The 26,349-nt window shown below is 37.3% G+C and overlaps 1 protein-coding gene across 2 annotated transcripts; it reads right to left on the reverse strand.

Moving 5' to 3' along the window:
• Positions 1 to 504: 504 nt before the first annotated feature.
• Positions 505 to 26,173, reverse strand: LOC127933404 (UTP--glucose-1-phosphate uridylyltransferase). 2 transcript variants are annotated; one of them, XM_052530393.1, is made up of 10 exons: positions 25,975 to 26,173; positions 21,037 to 21,170; positions 16,759 to 16,866; positions 8,885 to 9,070; positions 7,447 to 7,580; positions 4,762 to 5,059; positions 4,172 to 4,369; positions 2,410 to 2,652; positions 2,036 to 2,140; positions 505 to 1,939 (listed from the first exon to the last, which is right to left on the reverse strand). In XM_052530393.1, exons 2-10 carry the CDS (start codon positions 21,133 to 21,135, stop codon positions 1,832 to 1,834), a joined length of 1,479 nt encoding a protein of 492 aa, XP_052386353.1. In that variant the 5' UTR covers positions 21,136 to 21,170; positions 25,975 to 26,173; the 3' UTR covers positions 505 to 1,831. The 2 variants fall into 2 exon arrangements, with proteins under 2 accessions (XP_052386353.1, XP_052386352.1); XM_052530392.1 differs by lacking the exon at positions 25,975 to 26,173 and adding an exon at positions 25,125 to 25,500.
• Positions 26,174 to 26,349: the final 176 nt, after the last annotated feature.

A 26,349-nucleotide genomic window follows, 5' to 3' on the forward strand; every position in this document is an offset into this window, starting at 1 on the left:
TTACATTTATTTAGACATAGTAGTACGGAATTTATTTATTGGGCCAAATACTTGTGGCCATGTCGTTTGTACAGTATAAAGTTTCACATTTTGTCAGAGTAGGAGCCGACTGTCGGCTGTGACAATCTCAGGACCTCTGATGTTAAATCGACATTGTGTGATTCTGCTTATCGATTCTAATTCTTATAAATTTTTCCAATAATAATGTAAAAAAACAGACATTCAGACGTCAAACATGTTCTCGATACCCAACCCTAGTCCTGCTTTGTATGCAGGTTATTATATATGCTTGGCCGCTTTCACATGAACAGACCAGTGGAGCACAATAACCTCCTGATTCCAGTGAGTCTGCTGCAACAGTAGACGCTTATTACTTTTTTCCCTTCCTCGTGCACATGCTTATTCCCTCACTTTCTGATTCTCCTGTAGGTAACAAGCAGGTGTTTAATTTCCAGTGAGTTTCTGTGAAATTCACTTGAGCAGAAATTAAGATGTGAACTGCTATTGATCTGCTCCATATTGCACTTTATTTAGTTCCACAGAATGTTCGGGATGTAGAACAGGTTCTAGAACACAAAAGACAGAACGGTCAGCCTTCACTGTTACAGAACTCTTATTGCTTCACACTCTTTCTTTCACATTTTCGAGCAAGTAGAGGATGCTGTCCCCGAAGGGTCAGTTTGTGATGCCATAGATACATCATAGAGAGAAATACTGCATTCTCAGAATAAAAAACTAAAACTAAAACACAATGAGATACATACATAAAATTTGAGGATCACTGAAGGACAGAAAATAAAACGAAAAATACACAAACTACTACAAAAATAAATGTCTCCGGAATGGCGTGGAAGGTGTTTGTGGACCTGTGTGCTGAGATCAGCACCACTGATAAAGAGTGGCAGGTGTGGGTTGATCATGTGATTAGGCATCCAGGTCACATGACACAGAGGTGTGGGTGCTCTAGGATCTGGAACTTCCCAGACACTTTTATTTCCCCTCATGGAACTGATCAGAATGTTGATTGTGTTTCTGTAGTTTGTAGGGATGTAACGATTAACTGTGAGCCGGTTGAAAATTAATTAATTGTTACCCTATTTTCCGGACAAAATTAATTTGACATGAACCAAGAGAAAACATTACCGTCTACAGCCGCCAGAGGGCGCTCTATGCTGCTCAGTGCTCCTGTAGGCTACACTGAAAACAGAGCGCCCTCTCACGGCTGTAGACGTTAATGTTTTCTCTTGGTTCTTGGTTCTAAATAAATGTGACATAGTCCAGAGCGACTTATTTTTTTCCTCGTCATGACGTATTTTTGGACTGATGCGAATTATACTTAGGTGCGACTTATAGTCCGAAGAATACGGTACATATTTATTTGATTTGGGGCTTTTTTAAAATTTCAATTTAGTTTTGCCATTTAGATTAACATTATATTAAAATTCTGTCATTAAGCAGACGCTTTTATCCAAAGCGACTTATAAATGAGGACAATAGAAGCAATCAAAACCAACAAAAGTGCAATAACATGCAAGTGCTATATTAGTATATTATTATAGTGTTATATTTCAATTTCACAAATAAACGTGCAGCATTTTCTCCAAACAATAATAAAAGGACATATTTAATGTATTATTTGTCTTAAATCTAATTTTGTAAAAAAATAAAAATAAAAAAACAATTGTGAATCGAATCATGAAATCAAAATCATGAATCGAATCTTGAGTTGAGTGAATCGTTACATCCCTAATGGTTGGTTATGATGATGAGGACAATGACAGGTGTTGGTCGGTCATGTGATTCTTCATCCAGGTCATATGGCACAAAGGAATCAGTGGTCCAGGATTCGAAGGTTTCCAGACACTATTTTATTTTCCAACATAGAGCCGGCCGGAATGTCGATTCGGTCTCCATGGTTGGCTATGATGATGACGGTTCCCTGCGAATACAGGAATAATCAGACAGTACAACACCCTGCAAAAACGTCTGATTGGGCAAACTTTTTTTTTTTTTTTAAGATGTTCCTTGGTCTTACCTTTAGAGAGACTTGCTTTCCGAAGGTGACGTCACCAGACACCGTCAAGTGATCCAGCTCTAACATGTCAGGAATGCTCTCGAACCGTGTGACATATTCTTGAACCTTTAGGACAAAAAAGGAAACTGGATCAAGGCTTCCTAAGTATTGGACTGTATATTAACCGTCTGTTGTGAGATATTCTTTTTTAGAGAATCCAAAAGCTGTGATCATGAAAATGATTTAAACATTTTTTAAATCTTAGAGGGTTTCTTGCTGGCACATTTGATTGTCTTGAATCTCTAGTGAGAGCATGTCCACACACTGCAGTGTGAGAGGAACACCGTGTGATTTGAATGAATCATTTGATGTGAATGCTTCATTAGGGGCGGTACCTTGGTGAAGGAGCTGCCCAGTTTGACGTGAGGAGTTGTGGGAAACTCGCGCCTCTCGCTCATGTTCAGAGACCCTGCCTCCAGGCTGTACAGGTTGGACATAACCAGGAGGAGGTCAGATGTGGTTTTGACAGGAAGGAAGCGGCTGCGAGGCACGTTGATGCCCAAGGCGTTATCAAAGCACTTGATGGCAGCACCCACTGCGGTCTCCAGCTGAATGACATTCAGCCCCCCATTTATAGTCTGTAGTAGAGAGAGAGGCAGAAAAGGATTTTAGCAACTATATGGACAAATTATATGGAATATTCATACTTGATGCTGTCAGTGTTTCAAATGTGCATATTTGATCAGTGACCTAGAAATATTATATTTAATAATAATATTACATTTTTCAAAATCTTGAAACATTCATATCCACATTTAAATGGGAAAAACCCTCAAATTTCCAGTGCAGTATCAAGCTTTAATATTTCCCCACTGTATATAAAATTAGACCTAAAATAGATGGAACAGAACTTTTCCTCGTTGTACATCCAATTTCAATTATATAAAAAATAAATAAATAAATGAAGGACAGGACTTGGTTCTGTTCATGAGTTGTTGATTGGATGGAGGTAGATCTGAATGAGAGTTTGTCTATTTATAAGAAAAAGACGAAAATAAGAGGAGAAATCTGAAATTTGTCACCATAGAGAAGTCGGGTTGTGACATTTTGATTAAAAAAATTATAATGTGAAACAAATAATAATAATGAAACGTGTGGAATAATCATTCACAATAACATCCATTTAGAAAATAGGACATTTTCGTTTCTTCGTGACTTAATTTTCAGATTTATGTTTTCTGTCAAGAAACTATTTATACTTGTTCTATGAAGAACAATAATGTTAAATGGAAGTGTGTAATGTTTAGGAAGTGTAAATGCATTGTATAGTTGGTCTTGGTATCACACAGGCAAAAATGTAGAAGGTGGACAGCAACAGGAGCGGGAGGGATTGGATTTGAAGAAATCTAGAACAGACTCTAATTTGTTGCTGGATGAGAGCCTGTGCCTTAGGGGGAGAAATGGTGCTACAATATGGAGCTCTGCTGAACTGTGTACTACTCTAGACAGGGTCTGCAGGATCTTTAAAATCAGAACTTATGGTTACCTTTCATTTCTTTAGTTTCCTGTGATGGACTGAGAACAGAAAACCCAACAGAAATTGTTTCTATTTCAATTGTTTATTAATGTACTTTTCTAAATGTATTTTTTTTTTCACTTTCATTAGTTGCAAAACCCTCCATCAAACTCTCTGATCACACAAGTCTTGAACTAGATCCCTACTACTCAAATGAGATGTTGGGTCTGGTATAAAAAGGACACTCAAGCACACAGTCTCAATATCAGCTTGTTATAGTGCTTGTGTTTTGTAAGTGGGTTTTATTCCGAAGTGAACGCTCTACAAAGAAGACAGCAGAAGCGCAGTGTTACAGGGTCCCACGTGGACTGATAAATTAATCAGGTTCTCAGCTAAAGTTTCAGAAGCGATCGTGCAAAGGAGAGGACGGCCAGGGGAATAAAACAGATTTTTAGTGCACAGCTATAAATAGTGCTGAAAACTTGAAAAGGAAAATTCAAACAAGAAATTAAGAAAATCAAATGTCTGGTTGCCTGAAGGAAGCTGTATAATTTCAGGTTCATTTGACTGCAGTACTTTGATATGTCGTAATAAAACACAATGCTCAAGCTGTTGTTTCTGCAAGCCTTCAGTTTTCATACCTTAGGGTTGACTATGATTTCCATGTCCATGGCGTTCTGTTCCTGTAGTCTCTTTATGGCAGATAAGGAGATCCACAGGTTGTTGGTGTTGAAGATCTTAAACTTGGTCACCGATTTGAATTCATCTACATGAGCTTTGGGAACCTGGGCGATTTCCAATAACCGGAGCTTACCATCGTACTGAATGAGCGTACCTCCCTGGACAACACAAACACACAACCTTCAATGACAATGCAACATGCATAAGCCTCGTTCTCTACAAATACAGCTCATTTATTTACATGCATGAAAAAATCTATTTACCTCGAAATGAACTTTATGGACATAAATACAAATTACTGAACTTGGACTAAAAGAAGATCATTTCTTGTCACAGTGCTTTGCTCCAGAGTCTATTAATAAAGAATCACTGGCCTTGTTTACATCTGGTTATACAATCTGTCACCTTCCTTTCCTTTCACTGTTCTTACACATTTAAAATACACTTGGCTATAATGGCTGTTTGGTTGAAATTATAATTCCTCTGATTAAAAGTCACACTGTTGTTTTGGACTACTGTGTAATATCCCACACAAATAACATTCGCTCACCTTCACATCTGCTCTGGTCTTGTCTGTGACCTCCATGATGAACTCACAGCGTTTGCCGTTCGGCTGGCTCACCAGGTGGTTCAGTATGTACAGGTCTACCGTTGCGCCCAGGTTATCGATGTTGGAGACAAAAATATACTCCTTCCCTTCAGCGATGAGTTGCTCCAACAGACCGGAGTTATAAAAGCTGGCATAAATGTCACCATGACCAGGAGGATACCACACATCTGCATTCTCTCCTGTCATAGCCATGTCCTTAGCGACCGGCAACAAGGACTCCTTATTCACGCGTGGATACCTGGACAATTTAGAAGAGAGAAAGTCTACATTTCTAATGTATTCTAATATAAATGTAAAAATAAAGATAATTGAAATGACTTATAAATATAATGATAGTCTGTGAAATAAAAAAAAAGTTTATACACAAAGCTGCATCGCTAAAAATCAGTAAGATATGAAGTCATAAAATAGCTCAAATGGATCGATAAAATAGATCCAAACACTAAAATGAAGTTATAGAAAGAAAAAACATTTCAAGCCTTGTTTATTTTTATGGACACAAAAAAAATACATTGCTTATGCAAATGAGCTTTTAGGGGGGCTCCAAAATATTTTTTTGCGCTCTTGCATTTCAGGCTTATTCAGGTCAAATGAAGCCAGGGAAAAAATCTGACGTTCTATGTAGCCTTCATCCTCCTCCTCATCCTTTCATCACATTGTCTCTTCCACAAGCATCAGCTACAAACGGGACTAAATATGTGCCATCTTTTACCACTGTATTCTGAATAACACATGTAACCCTATCCCACGAGCATCTGTTGTTAGCTTTGAGGTAAATCAAATATTATCATATCCCCATTATTGCTTAGAAACCTCATAAATCTTTAACTTGTTTTTAAAATCTGACTTAGCAGAACAGAAGAAGAAGAAGAAATTCAACTTTTGTTCATCCTGCACTGTTTGTGCCAAACCCTGAATTACAATCGTTTTTTTTTTTTTCTTTTTTTTTTTTAGATGTGCACTGTTGGGAATGTTACTTTAAAAAAGTAATTAGTTATAGTTACTCACTACTTGTTCCAAAAAGTAACTGAGTTAGTAAAATAATTACTCTATAGTAAAAGTAACTCGTTACCAGAGAAAGTAACTATTTGCGTTACTGTACAACAAAAAATAAATTGCTATATGTCAAAGGATTTGTATAGTAGAACAGACAGGTGTTTGTACATAACTTTCAATATTTATTGCACGTCAACAGACAGCAAGAGTTTTATCCTGCACTTCCAAGTATAATCTTTGTAAGAAAAGTGTTTTTGGCCACTAGCTTTGTAGATGCGTGTGTCACTGTCACATATTACATGTACACATTACATGCACGTTCTTGCCTTTGACCACAATGAATTTGAAGTAGTGCTTATATCTCCACCTTGAAAACTCCAACTTTTCATCGGATTGCTACTGACTCGCCATTTCTGCTGCTGCTGCGAATCTCTGTGTAGCTGTTGCGTGTGTGTGTTTGGCGCCGCTGGCGCTGCCCATAGACTGTAAAAAAATATGGACGTAGTGTCCGTGACGTCACCCATAGACTCCTCAATAGCGGTTTTGAAGCCTAAAGTTTGCAGAGCGGGCCGTGGCCATCTTGGCAGCGCGTCACCGCGCGACTCTCCCGGATAATCGAAAATGGGCAAAAAGGCGGGAGCTGATTGCTGAAGCCACGCCCACCTAGCGTGACGGCATTTTCAGCAGCGGCAATCCACCTGTCACTCAAGTGGCCACGCCCTTAATTATGCAGAACTTTAAGTCTTAATATAATTTAAACGGATGAGTTTAAAAAAAATTCACCCCCCTCACAGTTGTCATGAAGGGCAAAATAAACAATATAGACCAAAATAATTTTTTTAACCAGGCTGTAAAAGTTTTTTTCTGCTGTAAAGTTGGGCATTTTAACATGGGGAGTCTATGGGACTGACTCCCTTTTGCAGCCAGCCTCAAGCGGCCAGTCGATGAATTACAGTTTTAGTCACTTCCTTATTGGCTTCATGAGAGAGAGCGCGAGGTTGCCGCTCGGCGCTGCCGCGTGTGCCGGCATGTGTGTAAAAACACTGGCTCTGATTGGCTACCATGAAACACATGACTCTGCCTTAGACAATCATAATCGCTTATCTTGTTATTAACCCACCTGCTCACTTGCTGTGTGAGCCAACGGTGCGTTCGGATTGCATAGTTTATTAAATCAATGCATAGTAACGCACCGCATTTAACGTTCAGTAACGTTAACGGCGTTGTAACGACGAGAAAAGTAATTAGTTAGATTACCCCGTTACTGAAAAAATTACGTCGTTACCTAACGCCGTTCTTTTAAACGGCGTTATTCCAAACACTGTAGATGTGTGCTTATATGATGTGTCATCAACCGAGATATATTGTACTTAAACTACATATATGTTACATTACTTTGTATATATCTGTGGTTAGGGTTTACTTAGCTATACTCAGAATACGTACTAAAAGAAGTCAAATAAATGTAATAAATCTGGAACAATAATTAACTTTATATAAATTACTTTTTTCCATTTTAAAAATGCATGATTTTAGTTTAGGCTTATTAATTCTAATTAGCTTTATTTAAAAATAAAAGTAAATATATTTCTTGTCAGGTAAGTGTGTGCGTGTGTGTGTGTTAAATACCTGCTCTGGTTGAAAGTGTGTATCTTGACTCTGTGGTGCGTGTATTTTTGTAGGATCTTCTTAGTGTCTTCATCCGTATTGAAAGAGTTCATAAGCACCAGTGGAACATCAGCATTATATGTTTTATTCAAGTGCTGAGGAGACCAGGGAAAAAAAAATAGAAAAATAATTATCCAGCAGGTTAACTCATGTTTTTTTCCATTAACATTCTAAACAATCTAACAATGACTGTGAACCCAAAATGTTTCACATTAATACAGATAGTTTGGTAGGTTTAGTACATTCTGTAACACATTATGTTTTATCTGGAAAAAATGAACTCTAGATAATTCTAAATAACAGAAGTTATTTAGACAATTCTGTAAACGTGTGATCTTTAACACGAGCCAAGCTGATAAAACATGGTCTCAAATGGATATAGGCTTAGACATATCTCCTATCCAAACTAATCTAAACTGTTGGATGTGTTGGGAAAGTTTTCTGTTATGAATTTATGCCCATAAATCTCCGCCTAGAGAGAAGCAAGGCCTGCCAAGTACAGAAACAACCGTCTGTATTTCTGAGAGAGAAGGACAGATTACCCATTTACATGTACTAATGGGCCTTATTCAGTGAGTGGGATATCTGACTACATGAAGCAGGTAAACGGTCTGTCGATGAGACACTGAGCTGAATGTTCTTCAGTAAGGGCGTCCCACAGGGCTCAGTATTTGGCCCCTATCCTTTTTTTCCCTCTTGCCCAGCACACAGCCTTCTCTGTTTTACTCCAAGTTCTCTTTCATGCTCACTACCTATCCTTCAGTCCAAGGCACTGAGAAAAATAACTAGCACAGAGCCTGTTGCTGCTGGTTTAAAATACTCACTCTGTATAAATGAAGGAATGTGTCTGTGTATTACAGCTGTAGATGAAGATGAAGAAAGCAAGAGAAAGCAAATACAGAGGAACATATGTTTGTGACTTAAGATCTAAAGGTGGAGGCCTATTTGCCCACTTTCAAATCTCTCAGCTGCTGTGTTTTCCCCATCTGGAGTGGTTTATATTTCTTTGGGTACAAATCTGAGAAGCTCTTTTATCTGAGGTGCATTTTAAAAAGACAATAATTGAATGTGCATTCCCTACAGATAAAAACACCTGGAGAATATTAGAAATATAGTATCTTGCAAAATGTGCTATAAAAAAAAAAACAATTCACAGAATAGTAGCGTTGTGTCTTTTTAAACCAAATGTGGATTACATAATGCAATTTATGCAGGAAGGAAAACTGTCTATTCTGTAGGAACTAACAAACCTGTTGAAACCACAGGGGGATGATTTTTGGCTAATTAGCATGGTTACATTAGCCCTTGCTAAACAACAGTCTTTGAGATTTAACAGGAAGATGTTAGAGACCTTCATTTGTGAAACCATACTTCAAGCTTTCAGTGTCATAAGACAAACCTCAATCTGTTGGACAGTTAGATCCAGGAAAGTGTTCTCGTTACGGACACTAATAAGGCTCTTAGGCCCTTTGCAGCCCATGCTGGTTCCCAGACCTCCATTCAGCTTCACCACCACCAGCTTATTCAGACTGTCTGCTATGTTGTCTGGAATACCCTTGGCCTTGATCTTATCATATGGCTGGATCTGAAAAAAAAAAAAGACAAAGACAAACAACTGTCAGTGAGGACATGCTTACATTTTATTACCATCTGAAAAGTTTAATTATAAGGGGTTTGGATTAAATTATAAATGGAGTTCATAAATGATCCATCAAGTGACTACAATGAAGTTTCTAAATTTCATCCAGATGCTGTTTCTTTTTGGGTATGTGTGTGTGTTTATCTCAACTAGAGACCATGGAGACAGAAGTCAAACATTGAGGTTAGTTAGCTCTGTTATGATGCCGTCTATGATCAATCATCAAGAATCATTTTCAAATACACCAAACAACCACAACACACACTGTGCAAACACAACATTTCTCATAGAGCCAAAAAAAATTCCACGTTTAACCGAATAAACAGTCAAACTGCTGGATCAATAGTACCAGTGGGAGGGAGACAGAAAGACGAGCAGGAGAGACGATTGATGCATTTATGAAAGAAAAAAGCCTTCCCCTTTACTTCATTACTCTTGTTTCCCAGCGGGCCATGGGACCAGGAGACATCACTGATGAGTCAGATACCAATTAAATATCACCACACATTTACACTCAAATTCAAAGCACAATGTTCCACTATGATATTACGACAAACAGATAAAACAAACATGAAAAGGATTCAAATGTAGTATCTCCATCAAACAGCATTTTCCATGACATACACACTAGCTATGTTCACCACAAAATTGCAAATTTAAATGATGCGCAAAAAAACATTTGCGATGAAAGCACCGTTTCCATCCAACGAGTCATATAGAACAAAATCATCACTTCCTGATAAACTGGCACTAAATCTCAATATGAAAAGTAGGAGAAGCCACTGAATATATTAAATTTCATATGTAATAAAATACTTGAGCCTCAGAATGAGCAAACGAAACAATACATGTGGTCATTGCTTTTGAAGGTGGATTCCTGCTGTTTTGGAACACAGTTGTATAAGACAGTTCTGGGAGGCAATTATACAGAAATACTTTGATGATAGACTTGCAAAATTACAAAAAAAATATTTGAGATGCAGTGCAATGAGATCAGTCTGCTGGTTGGTCAGGTTATCTTGTCCCATTGCTCAGTCACATTAGTTTGATACGCATGGAAGAATTATTCCGCAAATGCATTTCCATCTCCCATTGTTCGCATTAAGCTTTTTTTTTGCACAAGTTAAAAACCACCCCAAGTGAGCAAAAACTTTTTTTTGCAAATCAAGTGATTTTTTCCCCCCAAAATGTTGTATTTCCATCACTGGTTTCTGGTGCAATAATTCACAACTTGCATAAAAACAGGGTGATGGAAACAGCTACAAACAGATGGAGAGGATCATTTAACCAAGGTCATAATGTTTGTCAGGGAGTGAAGGAGAGAAAAGCCATGACAGATATGTCTGTGTAAGAGGGGGGGTAAAGATGAAAATAAAGTTTAATTTTCTCCCCAAAACCTGTGAAGCACAAACCAAAATGCAGCGGATTCTAAAGATTTCACAGTTCATGTCAATCACACTGCTGACTAACACCATGCAGAAACAAATACTAACCCCTAACTCCAAGCTAAACCTTAATCTTGGTATAGCACATCCTGACAGACTACTACTCTAAGAACTACTATTTGTCATGATCAATGCCATTTCTGAACTGGATCCTTTAAATCTGAACTTTTCTACTCTTCAGTTCAGAATCTGTGACCAAAGAACTGAATTCCATTCCCTAGAATTCTGCTGTTAAAAACATGAAAATCATCTGTAGATTCCTGGTCATCAGGTGCTCAAATACAGCCATATGCAGTCACAGTGATCAGATTAAATAAAAGCAGGAGTATTGCAGTGTTAACGTCTTATGTATACATTACTTGAGGTTTGTGGCTGCCAGGAGAAAGGCCATAGATGCAGCAGTTTCTCGCAGTGGTTTCAAAGAGAAAATCCTTTTAAATGGCTTTAAAAGGTTTATTCACTTAAATGCCTTTATGTATTTTCAATCCCTAAATGATTCCTCCACAAACTGTTGGGAAAGTAATCTTAATTCAGATTAACTGTTTTAATTATTTCCACTCTACAGGGAGTCTATTCCACTCATGTGTTCCTCTAAAAGCAAAAGATAATTGACCAAAGGTAGTTTTTCTTAATGGCATGTTACAATCACCTCTAATACCAACGTGTACACCGTCCTGTTATTTTATTTATGTAATCCTTAAAAACAGGTGGAGCAAAATCATTTAAGATCTTAAGTACCAAATCAGCAAACTGAATCAAATGTTTCCAACTTAAAACAGAAAACATATCTAATATGCTACAATGGTGAAAACGGTTTGGGTTTTTTATCCAAAACCTTAAAACTCTTTTTATCCAAGACTTTGTTTACAAATAATTTCAACTAGTTTAAGAAAAGACCTACATGTTTGAGTCCAGGTAGTCATGCAATATGTAATATGAGGAATAATCATTGAATTCATGAATAGAACTGCTGCTTCATTGGTAAATCTGAAATTTGCTATGTTGAATTTCAATATATTTACCACTTTCATGTGTTTTAAAAGAAAGTTGAGAACCAACAATAATCCTAAATATTTAAATTCACTTCAAGTTTTTGTTCCTGGACAAATATCACATCATGAGTTAATAAAACATTGAGCAACTTGATTCATAGTTTCAGTAAAAAATTTTGCAGTCTGTTGTTGACTTTTGCAATGTACATGCAACACAGCATCATCCGCATACATCTGACAAAAGACATCTGGACATACATTTGGTATATCATTTACATACATACATCCATACTAAACAATGGGCCTAAAATAGAACCTTATTTGATATCGCATTTATAATCCATACACATTGTTTTCTATTTTCTAAATGAGATTTAAACCACATAACGGCCTCAGTTGAAAATTTTTAATTGAATAACTAAGAAAGTAAAATCTCATGATTTACAGTTCCTAAAGCCTTCTTAAAATCCAGGAATTACATCACCAACTATACCTCCTTTATCCATCAAATATTTAATATATTCCAACATAAAACAATTTGCAGTTTTATTTTTTTCTAAAACTGAATTGCAAGGGGTGAAGGGAAAATTTACTAATATTAAGATATGTGACTATTTGCTCTGCTACCCATTTTTCAGCAGCTTTCAACATTATAGGGAGAATAATTATTGGTCTATAATTACTTATTCCTGTATAACTTCCAGATTTATGAACATGGGTAATTACTCTATTTCCATGCAGAGGGAAAAAATCCTTGTGTTAAAAATAAATTAATTATCTGAGTTAGGGGTCTGGTAAATAATTCTTTATAAAAGTTTACCAATTCCACCAATTCAATTCTTAGTTATTCTTGTGGGTCCTTTTACAAGCTGTTTCAGATCAGAGTTACTAGTTTTATTTTTCAATTTCTTTCTTCCCGTTTTATCTAACCAATTTGCATTTAAGTCTCCAAGTAGAATTAACTTTAGTAAAATCACAATTTAAGAAGCTTATATAATTTATCATAAAATATTTTTTTTGCCAAAGGTGCCGGATAAACAGCAATAATAATAAAATACAAAATGAAAGAGAAACATCTAAAACTATACATTCAACATTAAAATTATAAGCTAACTGTTATTCAGAATACAGCCACACCTCTACCCACCAACCTATCCCTTCTAAAAAATATTAAAACCAGGGACACACAGCATTGCTGATAGTGAAGTAGTGCTCAACCATGTTTCATCCCAATCTGAATTTGTGAAAAGATGGTTTTACTTCATCACACTTTTCCATATCATGGTGTCAAAGGCAATTTACATAATTATTACCATATTCATATACCATGGTATTTACATGTTAAGCCGATGCATTTCAGAGAACACCAATTACAGCTTTACATTTTTGTTTGTTGTTTTGATTGGCTCAATTCTAGTCTACTGTTCAGAATGCAATAAAACTAGGTCATCAGCCAACACTGAAATTAAAACAGCACTGAAAATGATCTTCTCTATACCGACTGCATTTTTATGGCCTATAAACAAACATATGCACACACATTAATAATGACATGCATTAATACTCATGACTGAAAATCAATCAGTAATACAAGTTTAAGGTGATTCAGTAGCATTACAGAAAGAGAGAGAGAGAGAAAGAATAGTTTGAAATAGAATCTCTGTCAATCTCTTATGTTTGTATAATCTGAACAAATTAACCTTTTAAGCACTTAATAAAATGACACATTGTATGAGAACTGCAATACTATGTTCTTGCAAAAATTTGATACAAACATTTACCTGTATTGCGTGACTCCTTTAATTTATTGTTTCTGCTTGCATTTCACATTTTGAATAAAAGTTTTTGCTAAAAAAGTCCTACCAGCTCACATACTAATCACTTGTCTATGAGCCTTATTCATAAAATATGAATAGAACAAATTTCTTATTTATTGTGTGAAACTGTAGCAATTTATTCAATGTGTTAATACACATATGAATATATTTACGATTTAGACCTAAACTTGTTTTCTTGTGTCTTTAGTAGTGGTGTGGCTTAAGTCTTGTATTTCAGGTGTCTATATTTACTTGTTTCTTTTTATATTGTCACTTATCTTGGGTATGCTTCAAATAAAGCAGCACTGAAATTGTTTTTCTATTGCTTTTGGGACCCAAAATGATTCAAACGTGAACATACACACAGTCTATTTTTAGTGCATGCGATTAAACAATTGCAATGCAGCTCAGGTGGCAATTTTGAGGCAATGAAAGGCATATGACTAAACATGAGCCCAGTTCAAAGCCACCATGACACCACTTCCCCCGAGGCCTTAAATTAAACATGGCTGACTAAGTTAACTAACCAGTCAACCAGAGATCAACAGGGAACACATAATTGCTGGTAAAGAAAAGAAAAAGTATGTGAGAGCTGAGCTTCCAATCAAGGGTAGGAATCCTTTATATAAACCTGGCGCACAGGTTAAATCAGATTGTTTAAACATGGTTTCAGGGTCAGCCACATTCCACTTTCTTAAAACTCAAACCTGTTCACATATTCATAATCGCACACACCACATAAATAAAATCTCTCAAAGATCCAACAACATCACAAGACCACAATCTCATTAGCTCAGTCAGAAAGCCACAATTCCACGTCTTTTTGCATCATAAGCACCTTAGAAGAGCTTCTCCATCTTGCAGAAAGAGAGGCTGATGGCAGTATTTAAAGGTTCATAGAGGCATTAAAAGCTAAAAGTTACAAGGAGAACATTAAATGGTATGCAGAGCATTTTTAAATCTGGATTCTGGAGTATTTACTGTATCGAACTGAAGCAAGAAGTCTTGAACTAGAATGTATACTTTCTACAGATGCATGCACATTATGAAACACTATTTAGGAATTCTTTCCCAGCACATAGTGCTCAGAAATATGATGCCTTGGACCAGTGCAGCATTCTCAATACACCTAACCTTAGTCAACATCGATTTATGTCTTGCAAACAGAAACTTTTTTTTCTGTGATTGAACACAGTCGTTACTGATTTTGCTGATGTAAATGTGTCACCAAGAAGGTCTTGTGATTGTCTTGTGGATTTAGAATGGGATGAAAACTACAAAGAAATTAAGTAACGTTTTTAAATATATATAATATTCCTGCTTAAGTTTTTGAAATTAATACAGTTATAACTGGATTATATTACATATTAATGAAAATTGCTATCATAATTAATTGTACATTTTTTATATTTGTAAACTGGATGATATAATAATCTAAATGTATTTTTTTTAATTACAGCAGTTAACATTCTATATACAATTTATGAAGAAAAAAAAATATATAATTTAATATATATATATTTATATATATATATATATATATATATATATTAAAAATTCAGGATTTTGAAGTGGGCTTAGGTGGGACAGAAAGGACGTGAAATGTCCTGATGAACTCAACATAAAATATGGGTAAAACTTTCCTGGTAAAAGTTCCAATAACCAAAAATCCAATAAGTCAATCCGCCACTTATCTTGGGTATATCTACTGGGACAACACTTGTCATTATTATAGCAAACATAAGACGTGATGTCGCAGAATCCAGACATTATATGGCAACAGACCGAGGACTGGTTAGCCTTTATAAAACCAGCAGATGTTAAAGTCCCCATGAAATCAGAATTAAAATGCTTTGGGTGTTAGCATCAAGATGGTATTCTTAAGGTTATCTAAAAGGAAGTGTGCTCCAAAACAGTGACACAATTTGTATTTAGAAAACATAAGCATCTCTCTCATGCTCTCTAGAATCCAAAGCGCCTGCCCCTGCAATATAAAGGTATACTGTAAACGCTGGAGCGCCGGCTGAGATTAGTTACTGAATACACAGTGTAGTAATAGGAAACGTTTCAGAGAGTGTAAATATGCTTTTGACATTAATCACTTACCCCACGTCATTCCAAACCAATAAAAATAATGACTTTATTCTACAATTATTTTGTTAACAGTCTCCTCTGTGTCTCGCCACATCACTCAAACTGCCTACGCTCTTCTGTCAGCCACACCACAAGGATGCGTATTTATCCTTTGATTTGAAAGAGAACAACAGATATGGCTACTTTAAAAAGGGGGCGGGGCTGCTCAATATGTCCCTCCCTCTCTTCCTGTTTCAGTTAAAATGACGTCACCACATAGAATAACAATGCTTGGTTCAAGGCACTTCAGGGAACCTTGAACTTTGAATTAGCATTTTTTGTCAAAGAAAGTTTTACATGTGGATATACACACAGTGACACACCCTTAAATTACAATAAGAGAAAACACAGACAGCCCATCCCTGAAGTCCCAACCAAATATATTACAGCATTTACTGTTTATGATATATAACAGCAGGAAATGATTTTCTATGTAACAGGTAATGACCTCACCTTCTCCAAATATCCTTAAATTAACATGCACACCCACATACCCACAAAGGTCTGTCAACATCACTCTTTAAGCCTGGAAGGAGTTGGAGGGAGCTTGGTTTCAGTGCTTGTCTTGTAAGTGTGGATAAAACAGGAATTTCTGGAGCAAGGCATTTAATATCCTGCTCTGATAACCTGGCTATATGGTGCAGACTATAGTATCAAACATTTCAGGTTATCGGGCTCTTAAAGTACTGCATTGCATAATCATCATAGACCCAGAGGAAAGCAGACCGACATTGGTTTCTTTATGTGAAACACACACACACACAGCCAAATCAAATTAGGAGACACTTTTGTTCATGGTTTGACTTCCTTACACCCTCCCTTGCCCAGAGACAAATCGATTTTTAAGCTTTATTTATAATTTTCCTTGCACACACACACACAAACATTCATACAAGGTCTATCTACAGGTTAATACTGTAACTGGTCTAACTGGACCCATAAACATTGGATACTAGAATTTTATGAATGTCATGAGAATTCATTCATGCTGGAATGTGGGCAGCTTTTAATCACAGAGCCTAAGGCACCACTAATGTCCATACATGAGACTCAAAGCAGAGGCTCTGAGTACTGCCCATCTGTCTGTTTTAATGCTTGAAGTGTGTATACTATAGATACATTAGGCTTTAGTTTCTCTGAACATTCAGTTTATAGGTCTACAATCAAATTAAATTAATAATATGAGTGTAATATGAGTAAGTGTAAGAATTAGGCCTGTGTTGCGATCAATCACTTGCTTCTCTTACCGAGTCCTCAGGGGGCCTGTTGATTTTTGCCCATTCTACTGAAGGTCCCTTCACCTGAAGAAATCGCTGGAATAACTTCCTAAAGCCTTCAAAGTCCTTCTTAGACACCTGAGGAAGAGAGCAGGTAAAAATACATTATTGAAGAAGGTCTCCTTCTGAGAAACCAATCATTTTCAGTCATTTAAACTTAACCTCTAGATATTTTGACAGATTATGAATCACTAGGCCTATCCAAGGTATTTTTATAATAGCGGTTAGTCAATATGCATTTTTAATTATCAGTAAAAATGTTCTTAAGGACATCGGGTGTCACCTTCCTCCACTGAATCACACATTTGTTATGATTCTAGTCTGCAAAACAAAAACAAAACAACAACATTTTTTAGCATAAAAAAACCAACCTGCCAGCATAACTTTCTAATCTTGTTTTGTACTGTCTGCCAATTAAAACTCGTAAAAGTTTGTGAAATAATTAAAACTCTGCTTTGAAAGATCACTGAGTCCTCACTGTGCACATCATTAAAAATAAAACCTGTTTGATGAAAATCCATAAACTCCTTGTGCCTGCTGAGAATTTAAAGTTCAATAACTCTGCACTCTAATCAAAGTGTAACTTGATAAATAAACCTGGAAAAAAAGCTTGTGAGGCAATATTGACCAAAGAAAACATCAGTAAACACTTTACTATTAAGCGACACTTAATGAAATGGATTTTCACAAATAATATAGATTTAGGGTTGTCACAATATTAACATTTCCATAGTTTATCCCATTGCCAGTAAAAAATATGCAATGATTCTCAAAACTAAAACTATTTGAAAAACTATTTTGAAATGTAAAACAATATAATATAATCAAAATAAATATACAAATCAGATCAGAATAGAAGGATCATGACAGTGAAGACTGGAGTAATGACTGTGAAAATTCAAAGAAATACATTTAAAAAAATATAAAAAATGTATAAATTGTAAAAAAAATATATTTCACAATATTACTGTTTTTACAATATTTTTCTTCAAATAAAAACAGCCTTTATGAGCATAAGAGACTTATTTCATAAACAATTAAAAGAATCTTATGAACCCAAAACTTTTGAACAGTAGTAAAAATATATTTACATGTACATACATTTAGATTACTTTTTTAATGTTATTTGTTTGATTAATATTAATAAAACAGCAACGGGTGCATTCACTGGCTAATCCACAGATCTGGTATTTTGACACACATCAATTTTTTCCCCTGGCTGTTAATTAACTGACTAGGTTTAGATTTAATTCACCTCGAATTCTGACTAAGAAGGGCAATTGTAATGACTTGATTCACAGTGCACCCACAAATATTCATGTGAGAGTCAAAAGCAGCCACTTATGAATCAGAAAATGTTACTTTACTGTGTGGTTGAAATAAAAGTGCTTTTGACATCTCTACTCAACGCCAGTATCTCTACTTAGCTACTATAAATGGTAGAGTGATAGCATCCATGACATGGATGTCTTCATAAAAGAGGTGCAAGTGCAACTACGTAAACTGTAATCTGACGACATCTCCTTATCATACTTTATTTGAGCTGGCAGGGTGTGGATTTTAGTACGTCATTTGGCAGTTAAAGTTTGGGTGGGATTACGGGAGTTTGTGTGTAATGGAGAGGGAGGGACACAAGTGGTCAGTATGTGTCACTGTGATGACGGCTAAGTCTGATTATTACCATATGGTGCTGAGGAAATACTGGGGTGGATCACCAAAATGCTCAGAGTTTTGTTTTCTGACCTTCTCAAACTGACTCAGAACAGAGACATTTGGTGAAAAAAGGAAAATGAATGAAGAGGGAAAAATTAAAGGAAGCAGGTAGGGGCTGAAGAGAGATGCAACATTTCATAGCTAGTCTCATAGTGAGACTAAACATCCGCTCAGCAGTGCAATGAAATCTCTTCTGTCACACTGGCACGCCATTCAACAGTTGCTGCACTCAAATGGCATCTAAAGCAGGTCTCGCTCATTTTTCATCTTCGCTACCTTCGTCATTCCACTGTGCACTGAGACTATAACAAATAAATGATGATTTCGATTTCTAATTAAAAGTGCATTCAGAAATTGTTCATCTCATTAACATTAAAAAATTCTACACATAAAGGGCCTGTTTACACCTGGTCACTTAATGCGTCTTATCTGATTGGATAGCTATCCGATCGTTAAAAGACCAGGTGTAAATATATAATATTTGTTAATTATTTGTAAATATATAAACACGATCGCTCAAACCATTCCAGATGAAACTGGAAAAGTGTAAATGAATCTGGTTGTTGTAACCACATATGCAAATTTTACTTTTCCCAAAACGTTACAATAATAAATGTGTGAGAGCGTGTTAATCTTTATGACATTAGTCAGATATGACAGCGCTAATGCAACACACATCGCTGCGGACGAGTAGATGAGCATCTCTTCAGAACACGCAAACTGCTGCGAATGGATGGATCCGTGAAAGTAAGAAGCAGACTTATCTTTTGATCTCATTGACGTGAACTAAATTTAAATATAACGCAGGAATTGAAGACTGGATTTATATCCGTTTTACGAAGAAACATTTATGAAGTGTAAATGGAGACGTTTTAAAGGGGTGGTTCATTGTTTTTTTTTCTGGGCTGTGTTTATGGGGTGCAGTCTAACGTGTTAACTGAAAAAAAAAATGCATTATTGTTCACATAAGCCTATTTTATGAAGCCAGAAATAAGAGATGGGCACTGATAGGTAAGCAAGCCCAGTGTGTTGTAATTGGCTAAACTGCCATTAGTGCGGGTCTAAACGTCCCACCCATCACCTCAGCAGCACATACATTGATTGTATTGTAAACAAGGCATCCTTAATATCACTTATCAGTTTGAGCCCAATTGAGAAGCAGAGGATATTACTGAAGAGGATCGTGCAGAACCTGTGTAAACGCAGCTTTTAATGGTAGGGCTATGTTTTTAGCTTGTTGTCGCCTCATACTTTGAGATACACTGTTATTTGTAAATGATACTGCTTATGTTAGCTTTTAATATACTGTTTATCCTGATTAAAGCTTTAATACAGTATGGCAACTGCATGCATGTCCATATTTAGCGCTTCTCATAGCTATGTGAAAATAAGTGTATAATTGTATCATTTTTGGAGCTTATCTGAACGAATGAACGAACGAACGAGAGAGAGAGAGAGAGAGAGAGAGATGCAGAGCAAGGGGACGTAAGGAACAGTATTAAGAACTGCTGCTTTAAAACATTTATTTTGAAACTTGTGAATCCATTAGAATCATTAGAAGACAGCATCACAATTCATATGAATAGATTTTTATGTGCACTTCTAGTTTTCTCTTCCTCTTCTCTGAAGCAACGCAGGCCTCGCCCGCTTTGCTGACTTTTCCCCCTTTCACCCCTTTAACAAATCAGATAGATATCCGATCAGCGAAAACGCATGAAATGACCAGGTGTAAACCGGCCCGAAGAAATTAGTTTACTTTTGAAAAGTGTATTTAAAATGATGTACGCTCACTTGAGAATAAAATTCCAGTCATGACAACGGTCTAATAAGAGCAGTTTTTTTTTTTACATGGAGCAGGATCTCCTCCTGATCTGACATGTTGAGATTACATTACCAACCAAATACTACTTGCTTTATCCCAGTAATCCCTTAAATACATCCTCCTTTCATTTGTGGAATACGTTTCAAGGCTGACAATGAATAGCTAATTTCTACAATTACATAAGTAAATAAAAACTTTTGCACGATGCTGAAACCATTATATAGTCCTGATCACACCTACACTACCATTCAACAGTCTGAAGTCAGTAAGATTTATTTTTTGAAAGTGACGAATGCTGTCATATTGAACTTTCAATTCATCAAAGAATCCTGAAAATATATTTTGGTTTCCTCAATTATAAATGTTTCTTGAGCGCAAAATCAGCATATTAGCCTTAAGGATTATGTGACACTGAAGACTGGAGTAATGGCTGCTAAAAATTCAGCTTCGCCATCTCACGAATAAATTACATTATGAAATATATTAAGTTAGAAAATAGTTATTTTAAATCGTAATGATATTTCACAATATTACTGTATTTTTGATCAAAGGCAGACTTTTTTACAAGACTTCATTCAAAAACATTGAAAAAAACCTTACAGACTTCAAACTTTTTAATGGTAGTGTACATAAATCATCATTGTAATAAAAAGGTAAATCAGTTAGATGAATTTAACAAAATGTGTTTAAATGTTCGTGAACTTGTATCTCACCTCAGCTTCTGCACCTTTGGCTGTGCTCAAGAGTTTTTCCAGCTCGGCCTGCATAGAGCTCTCCAGCTGCTGTCGCATCACTTCCTGAAACTCGGCCATCTTGTTGGGATCGCTATGTAACTCTTTACTCAGACCTACAAGTAAAGCCAAAATCTTAATGTTAAAGGTTTTACATTAACTTCACAATGGAAAAAACCTCCTGACCTTCCTAACAAACAGTTCAGTGAGCAGTTTCCCAGCAAGAAATCTGTAGCAGGCCGATGAACAACCTTCCGGTACAAGTTAAAAGTGATTGAATTTAAGTTTCTCTTAAACATAAAAAAAACCCTGTTTGATCTAATGTCTTGTGCTTTAATACTTAGCTTCTTAAATACTTTGGAATACAGATAGAATTTTTGTAGACAGATATAAATTGACTAAGAAACTAAAATATATATATATATATATATATATATATATATAATTAATAAAATGATAATTTTGATAGTTTAAATAGTATCAGTGAAGTCAGTGTTCAAACTTTTTTTTTTAAATGTCCTTATGAAAACAGCTCTTATGTCACAAGCAAGTACGCTACCTTGGGTGCCACAGTTCTGATGATCTGATTGAATCCGGTTCGACCACATTTCTTTGGTATGCACCCATTTAATTAATTCTCGTGCCAGTGTGCCAAAAATGTATCTGCTAACATTCTTCCAGGCATGTGTCACCCAAAATCCAGAAAATGGGAGTGTCAGCTGGCACTTGAAAAATTAAACCATTTCTGTTTTTCTCAGAATTTGTTTTTCAGAATTTTGCTTTTAAATGCTGAAAAAAAAACTGTCCAGTGCAACAATTTTTTACATTGTCTAACACATTCAAATTTTACATTTATTCACTTAGCAAACTCTTTTATCCAAAGCGACTTACAAAAGAGGACAGTGGAAGCAATCAAAAAACAAAACAAAAAGAGCAATGATATATAAGTGCTATAACAAGTATCAGTTAGGTTAACACAGTACACGTAGCTTAGTCTAACACATCAGCAATACTATCTACAAATAAAACTAAACAGTGGCTTGACTTTGATTTATACTTTATTGGGCTGTTTATTATGGGTCAGTTATTTAGTCCCTGAGCAGACACTGTTGTTCACAGTGATTCACAATACAGATCTGGTCCCTCTGGAGGAACCAGAGCTAAAAACAGCAGAGATAATGTACAGTCAACTAACAGGATGAGCAGGGGTAATTTTCTATTGAAGACTGACTGACTGTACATTCCCTTTCAGTCGGGCACTCTCAACATGATGTCTTGCCAGAGAGACCAATCCACTTCGAGTGTAAACTAAATGAGTCAATGCACAAGAAGTCAAGGAAGCACTACTACTAGCAGTAGCTCGGGGGCGGTTTAAAGATCACTCCTCTTGCACTTCGCAGCCAGCCGAGCTCTCTAAGGAACGAGCTGGGCCCCTCCACAAAAAGTGTACCAGCCATATCCTTTTGGATGTCAAATCACAGCATCAGCTGAGAACCTGAACTCTCTGGAGAGGACAATTTGCCATCCTCTGGAAGATTTACCATCTTCTGGGATGGTAGCAAGGCCAGATCTGGAGTCAGATCAAGAGTCAGATCTGGAGATGATAGGTATGCATTCCCATGCCGCTGAGAGGGTAGGGCTCGAGTGGAAACCTCCACCGCACCCAGAGCCCAAGTGCCATTCTTCCCAGAAGTGCCTGAGGAGCTCACTAGGTTATGGATGGCACCTTTTACTATCAGAAACCGGCCTAGTAGATCCTCCTCCCTCACCACCCTTAATGGGGGAGCAGCCAAGTAGTATACGGAGATCCCCCAGTGGAGCGGTTGATAGCGATGAAGTTGTGTCCTGGTACTGCTTCACCTGGCGGGTGAAATGGGCCTTTCCATCTGGAGTCTGTAAGCACTCATCTGGTCTGACTGGTGATGCTTATGCAGCCTGTGGAGAGGCTGCCTGCACCCTACATGCCATGGTTGACAATTCGTGCCTAGTGTTTGGGCCGGCTGACTCCGAGGTAATCCTGAGGCCACTGCCCGGCTATGTGCCCAAAGTTCCCACTACTCCCTTCAGGGATCAGGTGGTGAGCCTGCAATCGCTGCCCCTGGAGGAGCCAAATCCAGCCCTACCTTTGCTTTGTAACCGTTTGAGCATTGAGATACTGCGTAGACAGGATGCAAAGCTTCGAGACCTCAGACAAGCTCTTTGTCTGTCACGGAGGCTGGCAGAAGGGCAATGCCCTCTCTAAGCGGAGGATGGCCCACTGGATAGTGGATGGCATCATCGTGGCTAATCAGGCACAGGGTGTTCCCTACCCGCTCAGGTTGTGAGCTCACTCTACTAAATGTGTTGCGTCTTGGCTCGTAGTGCTTCGCTGACAGATATTTGTAGGGCTGCAGGCAGGGCGACCCTCAACACATACTAGATTCTATAGCCTTCGTGTGGAGCCGGTATTCTCCTTTTTTCACCTCAAACGGGTAGTGGTATTGAGAGGCCCTAGTTTAGTGTTGGCCTTCTAAAACTGCTCCCAAGTGTCCATACTGTAGGCCCTGTCGAGCTCCTCTGTCACCTCACCAGCCATACATGGAGGAACGTCCATCACCAGGCCCTCACTCACTGAATCCTTAAGAACTGGTAGAGGGCTGGGATCCCATATGTGTAAAGTCCACAGTATAGCTTCAGAGCCTTTGTTACTGGCAGACTTCTGCCATTTCCAAGAGGGTTACAATCACCTCTAATCTTCCATATGCACCTGCTGGGTGGAAACCTCCTTCGGGAAGGATGGGGCTTCCGCAATCTCACTGAGTGGGTAGTGCCAAGACAACAGTAACTGTCCTTCTTCTTGCGAGCCCTGGCCTACACCAAAAAGGGGCCGGGCGGCTTGCACAGGACATTGGAAGTGGCAGCATCCATGGCGCCTTGGCATGGATTCCCAATTTGTTGGTCATAATGTCGAGAGTGATTGAATGAAAGAGATCGTCTCGGTTATGTATTGTAACCCTCGTTTCCTGAAGGAGGGAAAGGAGACGTAACGTCCCATCGCCACAGCTGCTGTACCACCACTGAGTGATTGGTCACTGGCTCAGCTCCTCATTGAAAAGTTGATTATACACTGCACCGGCTGCATACTAATACTCATGCTGTGATCAGCAGCAGCTGGATGCAATAATCACATGCATTGGCTCGTTTAGTTTACACTTGAAATGAATTGGTCTCTCTGCCGAGATTCCCAATTTGTCTGTGACCAATGTGAGGTCTTTTTCCCTCCTTCAGGAAACGAGGGTTACAATACATAACAGAGACGTTATTCCACTTACACAGCTAATTAGTTTCACAAACTCACTTATTTGATAGTGAATCATGAATGGAATCAAAATCTGCTTAATGAATTTCACTATTGCTCAAAAACATTTTGACATTTAAATAGATAACATTTCAGAGCATTATGTCTTTTAATGTTTTTTCTTTTACAAATAAATGTAGCCTTTGTGGAAACTTTAAAAACCATTAAAGAATCTTACTAAGCTAAACAGTGTATGCCACAATGTTTTGTCGTAGTATTTTCAAAGTCCTAAAACTTATTTTTTAATTTCCAGGTTTAAATTAGATTTAAAATCCTGGATTTTCAATGTGACCTCATCCTTTTGGACCCTACTGTACATTCAAAACACTGCTGAACGCAAACAGTCACAGAACTTCAGTCACTATCCCCTGTAATCGTGTTTAACATAAAATCTCTTTAAATTACAGACACTGTCACTGACAGCCAAACCAAAGAGTCTAATGGACAGATAGTCTGGAAGGGTCTGGAGTTTACAAAATGCTCTCTATAAACCCTTCAATTTCTGCAACTTTCCCAGTGTTTCACTCAGCAGTAACTGAGGAGTTCATTCAGCTTTCACTCTAATCAGAATTCAACTGACAGCTTGTAAATGGTGAAGTAAGATCCAGTTTGATCACTTGATACCAGTAAGTCATCTAATAAATTAAGATATATCCAGAGAACCAATATAACCTTTAAAGTATTTAATAAGCAAGCATATAACAGCAAAACCAGGACTTATGAACATTCTTACCTTCAACGTACAGCGACATAGTCTCCGTCTTCTAAACTCTATAAAATGCTGTTCGGTTAAATATTACTAAAATAATCCTTTTCCCCCCAATCCCGTTTAAATCATGAGAAAACCAGCAACACAGCGAGAGTCCTGTCTGGGTTTGAGGCTTATTAGTAGTAGTAATAATGATACAGAAGGTCAGCTGATCGATTCTCTCATTCTGTTCAAGAGTGCTTTCCTCCGGCGTTCACGCGCTTAAAAATGAACCACCTCTCTCTTACTCTCTCTCCTCCCACTGACTATCGAGTAGCTCAGGGTGAATAAACAGCTCGTCGACCTTTACTCGCGCGTTTATTTATTGCTCAAAAGAGGCGGTGTGTTATATTACAAGGTGAAATAATAAAATACATCTCTCGGGAGTGTATATTTGAGATATACATTTGTGCTCAGCCCCTTTAGTCCGTCATTATTCAACACGTCACAATAACAATCCACTCGCACTTCCTTGATCACGTAAACCCGATTCTGGTTGTCTTGGGATCATTTCTATGATTTTTAGGGTCAGTTTTATTTGCTTTGTTTAGGCCGGGGAGAATTAAACATTTTTATTGTACCATATTCTAAAATATGAAATGTTGATGGCTAATGTTACAATGGTATCATTTAGTACGGACTGTACGCATTATTGCGACATTTTCGCCCTTGCCATCAGCGTTACTCAGCGACGCTCTCCTCTCAGTGTAATGAGCAGACGCTTGGCGTTATGCTTTTAGAAAGAGTTTAGGAACAGGGCAGAGAAGGTGGTTCCCTGGCGTTATAATATTTTAAATGCAAAGTGAATGTGAAAGTAGTTTAGAAAGTGTCTTACTATGAAGGCTGGAAGATGCTGTTGGGGAGCTGCTGAAGCTTGTTCCGGAGCTGCGACGTGTTTTCCTCTCTGACCAACCAACTTTCTCCTCTCAGAAACAGCAGTGCGGGGTCATGGAAACACGGCGGAAGTGCTTTGTTAAAACATTGTTTACGAACACCCAGAACATCATACGTTGAATTAACTTTTTAAAAGAACTTAAAATAAATTAAAAGAACTGATTAGAAAGCAAAATTATGAAGGTCTACGTCATTTATGACCCTCCTTTTTTTAATGGTCAGAGGGCACTCTGTCTTGATGAACTGTGATTCTGAATTAGTTTACACTAAAATTATATTACAAAATCTAACATAAAGTTTTATTTAATTTATGTCG

This window comes from Carassius gibelio, chromosome A17 (assembly GCF_023724105.1).
Source record: "Carassius gibelio isolate Cgi1373 ecotype wild population from Czech Republic chromosome A17, carGib1.2-hapl.c, whole genome shotgun sequence".
NCBI classification, from domain to species: Eukaryota; Metazoa; Chordata; class Actinopteri; order Cypriniformes; family Cyprinidae; genus Carassius; species Carassius gibelio.